The sequence below is a fragment of the Belonocnema kinseyi genome, chromosome 10 (assembly GCF_010883055.1).
Source record: "Belonocnema kinseyi isolate 2016_QV_RU_SX_M_011 chromosome 10, B_treatae_v1, whole genome shotgun sequence".
NCBI lineage: Eukaryota > Metazoa > Arthropoda > Insecta > Hymenoptera > Cynipidae > Belonocnema > Belonocnema kinseyi.
Genome location: NC_046666.1, coordinates 9,953,466 through 9,969,658, shown reverse-complemented (window position 1 = coordinate 9,969,658; position 16,193 = coordinate 9,953,466). Strand labels below are relative to the sequence as shown.

Sequence of the window (16,193 nt, the reverse complement as noted above, 5' to 3'; positions counted from 1 at the left end):
ATAGTTGTGGAAGAAGACGAGAGGGAGAGGGAGCTACGGATGAGGGGGACTTCTCGCGAAGATGGCTATAAACTTCTCCGCCTCGTTCGCGGCTTGCCTCGCGGCCGGGCTCAAGGTGCCTCGACAAATCATGTACTGCATCTCACAGGGTAAGCCCATATCATACCGTAACATAAAGTGGGAAGCCCGAATTAACCTCTTAATCCCCCTCGAAATTCGGATTTCTTGCCCGAATTGAGGACCCGGGTCAAAGAACCGGTTATTAGATTGTGACACTCAGAGCTCTAGGTGCCAGAAAATTATAACCGATTCTCTGATCCGGGCCCTCAATTTTTCATTCGTTTTGGGCAAGGGATTTTAAAGATAAATCGTAAAATAAAAAAGTAGGGCTGTCAAAGTATAGATTTACACTGAAATTTGATTATGCTGTTTGTGATTTTGGATTTTAAAATTTGGGACAGTAGTATGTTTTGTACAATCTGGATCTCAATTTTCAAAATCCAAGCGTTATAATACATTTTTCTCAGTGTAAATTGCTTGGAAATGGGCATACCCGTAAACTAAAAATTCTATAAATGAATACGCCGTCTCAAATAAATCTTTAAATTTCTTTGAATTATCCAAACGGAAAAGAAGTCATGTTTGGTGAAAAATAACAGCAAACAGGTACTGAGACTACACACTACAAGCAACTTGTAATTTGCCTCTTCTGTAGAACATCGACAATATCGTTGACTCTGCGATTATCTCGTGAAATAGCAATGCCTTAATTAGAGAGAAAACGCTGTACGCATGTTCTTCATACCGGAGCAAAACAAAAAAAAGAAAAAGTAATAATTAGATCTACCAGGTGATCGAATACATTGAAGAGAATTATTTTTCATTTTTTTATCACTTTTTATTTTCCTTTTTTCTATGATTTGAGATTTATTTGGGACTCATTTATACATGAAAGTTTTATGGCTCCGTACATATAAGGGACTTACATTGTCAATTCTCGAGAAGTTTCATTTAGATTTCTGATTGGAAATTAAACTTCCGGCAATGTAGTTTTTTTCCTTTATGTACTTATGCATATGCTTCTTGTATGATATTCAGATATAATTTTTTTCAATTTTACAAAAACAGTTATTATTTGATACCTTCATGTTAAAAGAACCTATTTCGGAATGTACGTCTAAAATGGCTACTCTGGTGATGGTTACCTGAAAGAACCACTATGATTTTTGAGATTCTAGCACTTAGTACACTATTTAGAATTATTTTGAATTCACTTTAAATTTATTTGAATTTTTTGGAATTCTTTGCATTCTTTTGAAATCTTTGAAATTGTTCAAAAAGTTTTCAAACTCTTTCAGATTCTTTTGAATTCTTTTAACTTCCTTGATATCTTCTCAATTCCTCAAAAATCCCCGAACTCATTCAATTTCCTGAATTCCCTGAATTCAGCAAAATCTTTAAAATTCTGTAAAATCCTTGATTTTTTTTTAATTCCTGCAATATTTTGAACTACTACGATTTCCTGAATTGTATAAATTCTCTGAAATCCTTGATTTTGCTGAATTCCCAGAAATGCTTTCAGTTCGGTGAATCCCTTTAATTCCTCCAATTCCTTCAATTTCCTAAAATTTCTAAAATCTCTTCAATTGTTCAGATTTTTAGAAATCTTAGATTGCTCTAAAATCATGAAATTCCTAGAATTCCTTGATTTTCTGAAATTCCTTTAATGTCTTGGATTTTCTGAATTCCTTGAATATATCAGATTCTCTGAACTCTGAATTCCTCAAATTCTCAGATATTCTTGATTATCCTGAAATCCATTCGCATTTAACTTTTCTAAATTGTTTAAAATCCTTAAATTCCCTAAATTCTTTCAATATTCTGAAATTCTCGGAATTTCTTTAATCTCATTAATTCTCGAAATTTCTGGATTTTCCTGAATTGCATGAATTCTATGAAACCCCTCAAATTCTCTGAAATCCTAGATTTTTCTGAAATCTTTGAATTTTATAAATTCTTGGAATTCCCTAAAGTTGATGAAATCTCTGAACTTCTTCCATTCCCTAAATTCTCTGAAGTTCTTGATTGCACTCAATTATGTGAAATTCATGAATTCCTTAAATATTTTAAGTTTCTGAAATTTTATGAATGTTCTGCATTCTCTGAAATCCTAAAATTTCATTAAGTCTCTGAAGTTCTAGATTTTTTTGAATTTGCATGAACTTTGTGAAATTCCCTGAAATTCTCCGAAACGCTTGATGTTTCTGGAATTCCCTGAATTTCTGAAATGTCTTGAATTCTCTGAATTCCTCGAATCGTTAAATTCCTTGATTTCTCTAAATTCCCTAAATTCTTTGGTTTCATTCCCTGAATTCACAGAATATCTTTCGTTTTTCTAAATTCCTTTAGTTTCTTCAGTTTGAAATCAAAGGAATTCGGATCAATTCAAAAGATTTCAAGGAAGTTAAAAGAATTTAAAAGCGCTTAAAGGCATCCTAAGTATTTGAAAAGAATACATAGAATTCTAAAATTTTAAAAGGTAGAATGTGAATTAAAATTAATTTAAGTGAATTCAAAATAATCCTAAATAATATACTGAGTCAGAGAGAATTACTAAATGTATCTGCTACGAGCTCCAAAAACAGAAAGGTTCTTTTAGACGACCAACATCAGAATGGTCGTTTTAGGCGTACTCTCTCCGAGAAAATTTTTTTCAACATGAAGGTATCGTTCCGATACCTAGATTCAGCCTTAGTTTTTACAATTTCTTTATTTTTTACCCCATCATTATTATTATTTTCCAATGCTATACAGCAGCTAACGAATGCTGTTTCCTCTTATGATTACAGATACTGGCGCGCCATACGTGTTGTACAAGGACAATATGGAGAGACCCCAAGGCCAGTGGGGCCCTGGGCCGGGATCTCTCCAGGACGGTGGACTGTATGCCCAGCAGCAGCCTCAACAACAGGGCTCCTCTTCGTCCGGTAGCCCTCAGCAGGCCTGCGGCCCTCCAGTCGAAGGGGAGAGCGGACCACCGCCCTCACTTGCCTCGCCTGTTCCGTCGCCGTACCCTTCGGCACCTCCGGAGCCTCAGGCCCTCACACCATCCGACGATGACATTCAGTCCAGTCAACAAAATTCTCAACAGGCGCAACACACACAGGTTCAACAGGCCCAGCATACACAGGTCCAACAGCAACAACAACAACAGCAGCAGCAGCAACAACAGCAGCAACAGCAGCAACAACAACAACAAACACAACCTCAGGATCACTCACCTCAACAATTAACGCCACACGAAGTCGATCGTACAGATTGTTTTCCCGGATCTGGAGAATTGCAGCAATATCCTCAGCACTACTTCAAAGAAACTAGACCTCATCCCTCACCATCTGTGCCACCTCACATGCTCACTCCTGGTGGCTTTTCCGCCTTGCACTATTTGAAACAGCCTGGAGTTATGCTCACGTCCCTCGGCCAAGGAGATGGAGGGCCTGGTCTCGATCCTCATCAGTACGCCAGTCCAGGAGCGCCAAATATGGCGACGGGCTTGCCTGACATCGTTCAGCAAAACGGAAAGTCCGGAAAGGGTAGCAATAGTGATCTTCGATTGTTCAAGTGCTTGACCTGTGGAAAAGACTTCAAGCAAAAGTCGACTTTACTTCAGCACGAGAGGATTCACACGGACAGTCGGCCGTACGGATGTCCGGAGTGCGGGAAGCGGTTTCGGCAACAGTCACATCTTACTCAGCATCTGCGCATACACGCTAACGAGAAGCCCTACGCGTGTGCATACTGCGAGCGCACTTTTCGTCAGCGCGCCATCCTCAACCAGCATCTGCGCATCCACTCGGGTGAGAAGCCATACCAATGTCCGGAGTGCGGAAAACACTTCCGTCAGAAGGCGATCCTGAATCAGCACGTCCGCACACACCAAGGCGAGCATTTCTCTCTGCCTCCCAGACTCCCAGAGGGCGTCCACCACAACCACACTGACCCACCCACAGCTTCTTACTGCTCTAGCATTCGACCAAATTGCTAACAAACACAGATTCTCTCCTCTCCAGTATTCCTCCAGCTCCTGTAAGCTCAAATTTTATTCATCAAGAACAGACATCCGTAGTCAGGGCAGCCATAGGGTAAGAACGGTTGAGCTGGACGCGAGGGCGCTGGTGAGCTGTGAGATAGAGGAGCCTCCCTCCATTTCTCTTCCGCACAACCTTTCCGAATCTTCTGCTCTTCCGTTCTCTCCAACACTCTCTTGCCCAAACCAATTTCACAAACACATCCAACCAGACAGGGCCGGTTCTCAATACAAATTTCTAGCTTACGGACCTCAAGACTATTCTAAAGCTTTGGTCTTTCATTTTCGCGCTAAGTTTCTAGAATGTTCTCGAAGCGTCCTGATGATGCCATCAAATTTTAATTCCAAATTCTGAAAAACGAATTTTACCTAACCGACTTTGCACTCCTTGCTCTTCCTATTGACTTCTTGCCTTTCTACTGCGCAACGAAGTTTTATGGCGGCATCAGGATTCTTTAAGAACATTCTAATAACTTAGCGTGGACCTAACCACACAATCTTCCAAACAGTCTGCAAGTCGTTATGGTAGAGATTTTTATATAGAACCACCCTTGCCTATCTACCATCCATCCTCAAGCGGAAATATTAACAAGTAGTAGACCTGTGTGCTCTCCTAATACAATTCCTTTAATCAAGGTGGAGGAGGTGGACCTCGGCCCTTCGTAAAACAATCACGACTAGGTCTTCTCTTTTTTTTAATCTCGGATATTGTTTTCAATACTTTTTTCGCGTTAAATCTACATCGTGTCTGTCTTACGCGCCGGAGTCTCGGTTTCTTGATAGGATATCTCCTTTCTTCAAAACGAGTGATCGTGAGAAAGGAACAGAGTGAAATTACAAAAACTTCCCTTTAAATCTCCGAATCTTCGATATTTCCATGCTAAAAAAATTTTTCGAGTGTACGTCTAAAACGACAGCTCCGGCATTGGTCATCGGTTAAGTATATTATTTAGAATTATTTTAAATTTGCATTGGATTCCTTTAGATTCTTTTATCTTCATTGAAATCTTTTGAATTCTTCTCCATCGAAGATTTTTTTTTAACATGGAGGTATCAACTTTATATTCTGATAGCATTCTGTTTTTTACGAATCGATACTCGGACAAATAGGCCACTAAAACAATATAGAATTCAGCAAACTAATATAGCCCCTAAAACTAGTGACCACCCATCGGTGACTTAAATATGCCCTTATATCATTGCAGACGTAAGTCCACATCTGATCTTCAAAAACGGAATGACACCAACACTCTGGCCTCAGGATGTGCCCTTTCCTCCTGAAGAGGGCAAAGAGGAAGTTGCATCTACCTTCGGAGACACGGATACGCAATCGGGTGCGTTCAGTCCAGCGCCTGACGCGAATTCGACACAATACCCTGCGTATTTCAAGGATCCCAAAGGTGGTAATCACACAGTTTTCGGTACTGGTGGAGCAGGCAGTTTTGGTGCGCTTCAATACATCAAGCAGCAAGGTGCCGGAAAAGGCTGTTTACCCGATGTAATACAACACGGTCGATCGGCAGGAATGCCACTTTACGTTCGATGTCCCATTTGTCAAAAAGAGTTTAAGCAAAAATCTACTCTCCTCCAACATGGCTGTATACACATAGAGTCCAGACCCTACCCTTGTCCAGAATGTGGTAAAAGATTCCGGCAGCAATCTCACTTAACGCAACACCTGCGTATTCACACGAACGAAAAACCCTACGGCTGCGTTTATTGTGGCAGAAATTTTAGGCAACGAACCATTCTCAATCAGCATCTTCGTATCCACACCGGAGAGAAGCCTTACAAGTGTCAGCAGTGCGGGAAAGACTTTCGGCAAAAGGCCATCTTGGACCAACACACGCGAACCCATCAAGGCGACCGACCTTTCTGTTGTCCCATGCCAAATTGTAGGAGACGATTTGCAACCGAGCCAGAGGTCAAGAAACACATAGACAACCATATGAACCCACACGCAGCCAAGGTTCGAAGAAACTCCAGTGGAGACTCGAAATTACCACCCGGCACGCCGACTGGTCTAGGACCAGTTGTTTCTCGAGGCTTGACGCCGGCCGTTGTTAAACCAGAACTCTATTTCCCTCAGTGTTATGCTCCAGCTTTCAATCACCAACCACCCGTCTCGTCAGCTCAGTTCCCAGGACAGACCAACGTCGTCTCCGTAACCGGCGAGTTCAAACCTCCTTCGGGGTTGCCGCCACAGTGACTAACCGTCCATCCTGCAGCCTACTAGCAAGCAGGAATTCCGCTGAGATTTCAGCATTGTTTTGGCGCCAATATGGAAGCCGGATCGTCATCGGACCCGTCGCTCAGATGCCAACCGCTCCAGCAACACTATCCGTGACATTTACCGCGCATTTACTAGAATCTTCTCTTTTTTTCGTCTAAAATTACTTTTAGTTCCTCCGCGTGCCGAGCTGATTGTGAAAAGTAAGGTACTCAACGAAGATTGTCTGCTTTCAAACATCCCGACGTCTTTTCATAGTGCGAGTATCGAGGGTGAACTCTGGACGTTGCAAGTTAGTTTAACCAGTATTAGACAACAATAGCTGCTATATCATCACTGCAAACGAATATATATGATAGGATATCCCGAGTTTGATCTGATGAAACAACAGCAACCATCTTATTATTAATAATCTTATGATTAACCGAGATGCACAAATAAATAACACCGGATAAAGCTTTTAAAGAACTCGAGATGTCCTTTGATAAACGCCTTGACTTTTAAATCCTTGTTCAACCGTTGTTTCATTGGATTTCTTTTGTTTTTATAGGAGATTGGATTACTGATGAGTTTAACTATCATGAAAGTTATCCTATAGTTGACTGTCTGATACAGTCAGTTTGATCTTCTAGATGTTCAGGCTGACTTTTTTTCTCATTGATTTCTTATAATATCCTGAATTCGTTCTAATAAAATAGTCTTGCAAGTTTTCCCTTGAGGTTAATTAAATTAATCTTCCAGAGATGGCCTGACCATCCTGAAGGCTGTTTTATATTTGAGCCTTAAATATTGACAGACGGACTCTCTAGAAGTTCAGACTGACTTTCAATTTTTCCCCCTGATTTCGAGCGCCAGATAAAACTGAAAGAATTAAAACTCGAGATATCCTCAGGTAAACGCCTTTACTCGTAAATTCTTGCCAGACCGTTGCTTCTAAAGGATTTATGTTGTTTATATTGGAAACTGAATTACTACTTCGGTAAAGGCATCATTAAGTGAACAACCCTTGTTCTATTTCTAGTACAACTTCTTGGCAATCTTTGTTCGGAATTTCTCAAGTTTGCGACGACAGAATTTACGACAGCTACTAGTGTCTCCTCAAATATGAAGATGAGTCCGGGTGATATAGAAACATTCTATAAATCATGAAACTGAAATAGCTTACTATGTTAGAGTTTGCAAGACTACCAAGCTTCCTTCGAGTAATTCCATAATTATTTCTGAGAAGTATAAAAATCTAGAAAGATCATTAGATTCTTGCTTCAGTTGTTTCAGAGATTATACTTAAAATGCAATGAAACTGTAGGAGCCTAATACAATTTTTTAATTGGCGAGCTAGGAATAATTGAAGAAACTGAAGTAGAGTTGATTGATAGCCATTTGTTTGTTCATCTCTGAGGGAATGAAAATGTCACTTATCAGCTCGGCACGATTCCTTTTATAAGTATGTATTTGGAGTTCAACGTACCAGCCAAGCTGGTACCATCAGCACACACCGTTTCAATGTGTTTCTCTCGCCAAACGGGTTGAACATGTTCGATTTCGACCAGACTGAAATGATTGTGATACAATATTTAACTTGCCTATGTTTTAAAGAGTTGAAAAGTCAAGTTGAGTATATGAATCTTGGAGGAGAGTGAAGATGACGAGGAGGATGCCTGTAAATATGTAAAACGTTATCTAATTGTTTCATTGAGCGAGAGAGAGAGAGAGAAAGAAAGAGGAAGGAAGGGAAAGACTGAGAGTGAAAATGAAAAAAGAGAGAAATGTGGGTGAGTGCGTGAGTAAATGCGGGAACGTCCGTAGAATCGAAATATGGAAAACGAGGGTCGCAATGAGAGGTAAAGGAAGAAAAAAGCGAAATGAATTTGACGCCACCGGACCCTCCTTCAGCCAAGAGCTCACGTTATGACAGGTTGAGGATGGTACAGTAGGAAGAAAAGGTATGACTCTTGTATACTATTATAATATTCGAATGTATATTTATACAACTGATTAGTCTATCTACATGACGATATTTTGATTGGTTTTAAATCAGATTGGTGCTGATATAACTAGGTAAGCAAAACGAAAGAGGGAACGTGGAAGAAGGCTGAGACACTGTAGACTAGAATAAAGTAGGATAGTCGATAGAGTAGCTCAAGTTGAGGACCCTGACTGTCCGCTCATCAATTTATTATCATCACCCGTACATTTCGTGGCAATACTTAACAAATTTTACGTAATAGAGATAGTCTTTTAAATTTCTATATTAAGACGTGTGATCTCTCTAATTATTGTATATTATATAATGATCTATACCTAGTACACAAGATACAAGTATATTATAATTACTTATTAGGCAGTCTACATAGTCTTTTAATTTAGACAGAGATTCGAAATGATAATTGTGCGGCCATATTTACTATGGCCTGTTCGTAGTGCCTCGGAATTGCTGCTCGTGGCAGTGATTTGATCGTATTTTAGGAAGGTATATTATTATATTAATACTGCAATTATCGATACTCTGATACAGTACTAAAACATAAAATCGTGTCATAATAATTGTCACGTTAAACGACTCATATTAAATTATTATTGAAATTTATCGCGTATTATAATCTATGCAAGGCGCCAAGCAGCAAAGTATAGCGCTTTGACAATGTGATCGTGGCTCTCAAAGTCTTTCTTCTAACAATAGGTTTCTCGCTTCTCTTCTATCACGATTTTGGCAGTCAGGAGTTTTTCACAATTTAATCTTGCACACTGGAAAGAAGTTTACTTTTTTCCTTTAAAAAAATCTAGAGTTTTCAATTTGGTCAGTTTAATAAGTAATTTCCTTTTTAACTGTTTTTTGTTTCTGGATTTTTCTTCTGCATTTCAGACTTACATTTCCTTCATTGAATTTTTAATTTCTAATGAATTAATTTATAATTTATTCCGAATTGGATGTTCTGAAAAATTTCCTGCGCTTTAATGTTTTATTTAATTGCAAAATTCACGAAAATTGAAGGCTCTAGGCTCTTTTGAATTAAAAAAAGTACATGTGTCCACTGTGTCTCGTGTCATCCAACTTTGAAAAATACAGATTAAATTGTTTAAATTGAGCAAAAGTTTATCAAATGATTATCCTGATTCTTAGATTTTATTCACTCAGAAAAAAGATTTCTTGACTCAAAGAAATATACTAAAGCAAAATATCTTTGTTCCAATGACGTAGTAGTTCCACTTAGAAAGATCATTCTGCTGAATTGCAGAAACCGTTTCTTTAACACAGGTTTTTTCATTTTACGAAAAGTGACTTCAAACTAAAAAAAGTCGTTTTCACACAAAGAAAAATTTGGAATAAAACAATAAAAAACCATTTCTTTAATCAATTTATACGCAAAGTCCTGTATCATAAAAACAACAGAGATAAAAGAAAAATGAAAACGGTATCATACAGAGGAAACCATCTGATTATTCAAAATAATCGAATTATTGAACCTCTTAGATTTGTTAGAACATTTTCTAAGTGAGATTTTAATGCCGCAGAATTTGTTTTGTGAATCAGAGGTCAATAATAATATTCCTCAAGTCCTGACAATGCTAAAATCACGCATAACTCTTTTTTTTCATAAAATGGATTTATCATGCTTTGCTGATAGATTGACAGATCAAAGAAATTTGTTTAGGATTCAAAAATCTTATTTTCTGAGTGAATTGATCAAAATCAGGAATTCTATTGACACGAATTTGAATATTTCTTCTGACTGCTGTTTAGAATGAGCTCGCGAATTGAACGTTTCCACAGGATGCACCTCGCCCGATGCGTCTCTCTTTCTCTCTCTCTTTCTCTCTCTGATGCATTTAATGCATCGAGAGTGGGACGAAGCCTCGGTAGCTAAATCCCGTCTGACTGGTTGGTCGCTCGAGATGCATTCTGTTCGCGTTGCGTTGGTAGCCGCGAGGCCAAAGGGGGAAAAAAGACTGTACAGTGTACATTGAAGAGCGATACTTTTTACTTTTTAGGCAAGCCCTCGGTGTGATATGAGGAGTGTAAGTTGTTACGTCGATTTAGTTGTACTTGTACGTATAAACTTTATCCTTCTCTTTTTTTCTTTTATACTTTAATGACAGTACCGCTGAACGAATGCTCACTACACACTATATACTACATGTTTTCAAGTGTTTACAGTACACCTAACTCCATGCTGAAGGTACAATTGCCGATTTCCGTATACCTCGCCAATAGCTATATTTTAACAATAATGTCTCATCCTTATCTTCAGTGAACTTAACGACTGATGAGTTGTTTCTGTACAGACTATACGCCAACAGTTTTTTTTTTAAGATTCTATATCACTGTTTTACCCCAATGCTCAACACTCAGAAAATAGTTTTGTTGGTTCAGTTTGGTTGATTCAATCGAAGGTTTCTTTAAATCAAACAATTTTTTAGTTGGTTGCAACGACAACGTATGAACTTTGGACTTTTGTTTGTAATATGCGGAAGTAATAAGATGTGCTCTGGGGTTCTAAACGGAAAGGCTGGTCTCAATTTCTGCTGGCAATAATAACGAAAATCTGATTTAACCGTGACCTTGAAAGTCTCTTGCATCGCATCTTGTTACATTAGCATATTATTAGCTTCATTCAATCAAAAATTTTGTTTGAATCAGTTAACTATTTCATTGAACCAACCAAATCTCAATCTGTATTCAAAAAGAAACTTTTTTGCTTTAAGAAAACTTTTTTTCTGAGTGTATAACGCTCTGTTTTCTTGCATAACAAAAGTGCCGCTCATGATTTTGTCTGAAACGTTCTTCACATTTTTGTCGAGAGAACATTTTTAATGTTAGTAAATTGCTTCTCACGAAGCATGCACGTTTTAGAAATGGAGTGATCAGAAAATCGGTCACATAATAATATAGATTGAAAACGGTTATAAGATGCCAAATTTTGGGAAAAAATTTAGAAAGATTAGTTAGCCAATTTTTGAACAAAAGATAATCACACAGTGATATAAGTTTGCCTAAACTTGTGATAGGGTCGTGCAATAATAATCGAAATTTTATGAACTTGACCAATTTTCTGTTCATTCCAATCAATTCTGATAAAAATAAGAGCAAAATATAACCTCGGTTGTCTTGAAATAGAAGAAACTTTAATTTAATTGTTAAAAATATATATAAATATTAATTACATGTTTTCAATTATGAGTAGCACTCTTTTCCCAGAACAAGCTTGAACATTTGTATATTCCGATACAGGTTACCTAAATTTTAAATAAATTATATTTTTATAGTGCTGTAATATAGCAATTTTTCTCAGTGAAGTCGAACTTGGAGGAAAATACTGGCATATTAGCACTTTGTATTGATATTATTACTGTAATCTTAAATATTCAGTTTTTCTTACCGACTCATGTAAAAATGTTTTTAAAACAATAGTTATTCATTGTTATATTATTATGATAATTGTAATTTTTAAAAGTTAACATTCTCGGACAGAAAGAAGTCGTTGTACAGTTGCAGACTAATACTTAAGACTAGAAGAGACGTGAAGCTTTTCTTCGTTTGACTTGCCACCTGCTTAAAAAATCTCAAATTATCGGTACTTAATTCTGCATTAATGAGAATCTTACTTTGCCGCTAGGTTTTCTTAGCAGAACTGAACAGAACACTTTTTATATCATTAGAAGTAATTCCGTATTATGATTATACGAGAAAATTACCAGTTTTGCATTTCTTATTCAAGAGGGTTATAATCTACGTAACATTCAGAATTACATTTAAGAAATGGTATATCTTATTTGATTTGAAAAAAATGTTACATAACATAGATGTACCGATTAGGTTAATCCTCTTGTAAAGGTTAAAATAGTTTTTTGATTGATACTTTTTCTATTGCTTTTTAAAAATAGATTTTTACATTTCTCAGAATTTCCTGAAGTTTTCTACTTCTGCTTGGCTTTATAGACTAATTGACGAATTTTTGTTTCCTTCCTCGTAAAAATCCGAATCTCAGCATAATGTCGAAGGGGAATATACTTTGCATTGGCTTTTTTCGAGTGTGAGTTAGGAAAAAATATTAGAAAATTATATATATATATATAGATATATATATATAAATGACCTATATTTCATAGGCGAACTGTAGATATCAAGAGATCTTTTGTTTATTATTATTAATTATTATTATTCTTATGATTGTACCCCGCACTCCTTATTTGATTACGATATTCTTAGCCTTTCGTCAGAGATTTTGTGTACATCGTAGAAATTAGTTTCTATACTGTAGAGTTTTCGTTTTTATATAATATATAAATGCATATATATATATATATATAAATATACAAAAGGCAAAACTCGAAACTATTACTTTATATCTCGAGATCGCAGACGATTTTGACGCATTTATGAATAATTCCTATTCAATATTACTCTTTACTCTCGCAGTCACAAAATCTATTCGCCTCAAAGAACTTGATCAGAATCGCGTTTTTTTTCGCATTTATGAGTGAGGTTAAACTAGATATTTATCACGTTAAATTTTTTGTCAGGTTTCGTAAAATTTTTTTTGTAAAATTATAAGTAAAATTTATTGTTTCTGTTAAATTCGAAACTATTTCTTTCTTTTGTTCGAGACGAACATGTTATTTACGAAGCAACAAAGTCCGCCCTTTCTCTCCATGTTAAAACTGTATCAAAGAGGGGAGAAAAGTGATATGAGAACGTCGCCATTTGCATGGGAACTTGTTAATATTGTTAATATTAGATTTCGTCGTGCCATAAGTGTCTAGTATACCCACACGCCGATTTTATATTTGTGTTATATTGTGTTTTTTGATTCTACGAAAAAGCACTGACGGAGGTGCAATTTTTATTGACCACGCTTGGTTTACATTAACAGCGTACCGTTATTCCAATTGCTTTCACGCAGAAGCTCAAAGTGTTGAATGGCCAAGGGATTTTTTATTTTTAAATATCAAATAAAGAACAATTTCAAATAGCAGCCGCACAAATCATCCAACGGTGGCTCAAATTATTAAGATAATAAGAAACTTGATGTGTTCTTGATGTTGCCGTTTTTTTCAAATTGTTGGCATTCCATCCAAGTTTTATGCTTTCGTAACAATTTGAGCCACATTGAGATGCTACTGAAAGCTAGCACATGTTGATCTCATCAATATTTAAGTTTTTTATCTATATAAAAAGCAAAAATTACTTTAATAAGTAAATTATTGAAGCTGGCCATTCAGACTTCAGTAGACGCCATAGCCACAAAATACTTTTTGTTCGTATACTTGTTTGAGTTAATCCAGCAATTACTCCACAAGTGACCAAGTATCTCTTTACACCAGTGAAACTTGTTTAGACTGTTATTATTTCGTACAGAATATTCGCCGAGCTCAGCATCCCTCTCGCCCACTGAATGCTCAACATACATTAGGTTAAGATTAGATTATCTGATATGTAAATTATTGTTTCCTTTATAAGACTCAAGCCAGGCCGATTAACGCCTGACTAACAGCGACGGGATGATGTGTCCGGCAACGCGAATCTTCTTTAGTTATATGTATATTTTACTAAAACATCTTCGCTCAACGCATTCGCTGTCCATCGCTGCTTTTTAAATACTTGTCTCAATGCATGGTCTATCCTGTTCAAGTTTTTGACTGTTATATTAGGTCTCTCGCTATGTTAAAAACGACTGATTTAAGAACCAGCTTTCATTCTTCAAGTTTGAAATTACCAGTTAAATCCAGTGACGGGCTTGTCAAAAAAAATCACGCGAGTGTCTATAAATTGCAAATAGTAACCTCAATCCAGGTCATTGTTCTGCTAGAAAGTTCTGCAGCACTTTTATATACACAGACAAAAATATTTAATTTGTATAAGAAAATATTTCGTTGCTTTAGATAAAAAAAAATATTTAGATTGTTTCAACAAAATTGTTTTAATTAAATTTGGGGAAAGAAAAATGATTTGTTGTCCCAGTCAAACTTTTTTCTTAGTTTCTGGTATGTAGTATACGACAAGAGATTTCTTAAAGCCTGAACAACACTCACATTACTGAAATACATTGAGAAAATATTTGGTTTGTATAAGAAAACATTTTCTTGATTTAGTAAAAGCAAAATATTTTTGTCATTTTAAGAAAAGTTTTGTTAATTTTACCAAATTTTGGACAAGAAAAATGTTTCATTGAACCAGTCAAAATTTCTTCTCAGTATCTACTATGTATTATACCACAATAGTTTTGATAAAGCCGGAACAACATTCACATTACTAAAATACACTTAGAGAAATATTTGGTTTCTATAAGAAAACATTTCGTTATATTAAATAAAAGAAAACAGTTCGTTAATTTCAAGAAAAGTTTGTTAATATCAAGACAAGGTTTGCGATAAAGCCGGAACAGCAATCACATTTAAATACCCGAAGAAAAATATTTTGTTTGTATAAGAAAACATTTCGTTGTTTTAGATAAAATAAAATATTTTGCTTATTTTAATGAAAGTTTTGTTAACTTTACAATTTTTGGAACATGACAAATTATTTGTTATGCAAATTAAACTTTTTCCTCAATGTCGTCTATGTAGTTTACCACAGTAGTTTCGATAGAGCCGGAACAACAAATACATTACTATAAAATACACTGAGAAAAATATATGGTTTGTAAAAGTAAACATTTCGTTGCTTTAAATAAAAAAAATATTTTGTTTATTTCAAGCAAAGTTTTGTTGACACAGCCAAATTTGGGAGAAAAAAAATGATTTGTTGTCCTAATCTAACTTTATTCTCAGTGTATGCTACATAGTATACCACAAAAGTTTTGAGAAAGCCGGAACAAGAAATACATGACTAAAATACACTGAAAAAAATATTTGGTTTGTATAAGGAAACATTTCGTTGTTTCAGATAAAACAAAATTTTGTTGTCATTTCAAGAAAAGTTTTGTTGATTTAACAATACTTAGGATCAGAGAAATGTTTTATTGTCCCAGCAAAACTTTTTTCTCAATGTATGGTATGTAGAAAGAGTTTTGATAAAGCATGAACAAAAATTACATTACTAAAATACACTGAGAAAAATATGTGATTTGTAAAAGAGAACATTTCGTTGTTTTAGATAAAACAAAATAATTTGTTTATTTCAAGAAAAGTTGTTTTGATTTAATCAAAGTAGGGACAAGAAAAATGATTTCTTGTCCCCAATTTTTTTCTTCGTGTATGCTGTATAATATACTAAAAGAATTCTGATAAAGCCAAAAACTTGAACAACAACCACCTTATTAAAATACATTAAGAAAAATGTTTGGTTGCTATAGAAACAACAAAATATTTTGATTATTTCAACAAAAGTTTATTTCAATTTCGCAACCAAAAATTGTTCTCAATGTATTCTTGTTGCTTTATGCAAGTGAAATTCCCTCATAACCTTTTTGTTCTTATTTGTAGTTGCAACTTTCGTGCATGAATCACCGGTAATTCGAATGGCAGCGAACGCTTTGACACCTTATTGTACAGTACACAATGTACACTCATAAACGTCCAAGCCTGCCTCACAGAACGTTCGTTAAAGCAAAAAAAAAAAAAAAAATTAAACAAGATCTCGCTTGAAAACAAAATTTAGTTTTAATACTCGATCGATGATGCTAAGCAGATGCAATAGTACATGCAAACATATACACAAATTCATTTAATTATACATATATATATGTTTTTTTAAATGATACAAAAGTCGCACAATCATAATATTGTAAATTTTATCAACCAGCATTGGTGTTGCATGTAGAAAATTTTTCGAATGTGCATGAAAGTAGCGAATGAATCGATAAATTCTGTTTCATATTGCAATTATAAATGAAATCAAAGAGGGACGTTTATACTGTAATATGTACTATTGAAAAT

General features: G+C 35.7%; 1 protein-coding gene across 2 annotated transcripts in view; it reads left to right on the top strand.

Moving 5' to 3' along the window:
• The window catches only part of LOC117181479 (myeloid zinc finger 1), an 88,735-nt gene extending 72,843 nt beyond the window's left edge, over nt 1-15,892 (top strand). Inside the window, exons 1-3 of one of the 2 annotated variants that reach the window (XM_033374176.1) lie at nt 18-149; nt 2,850-3,941; nt 5,293-15,892. In XM_033374176.1, the coding sequence (XP_033230067.1) occupies nt 62-149; nt 2,850-3,941; nt 5,293-6,296 (2,184 nt within the window). In that variant the 5' untranslated portion in view covers nt 18-61 and the 3' untranslated portion in view covers nt 6,297-15,892. Of the gene's footprint in view, nt 1-17; nt 150-2,849; nt 3,942-5,292 lie in introns of those variants that run through there. The other variant, XM_033374175.1, reaches the window with a different exon arrangement.
• The last annotated feature ends 301 nt before the right edge of the window (nt 15,893-16,193 follow it).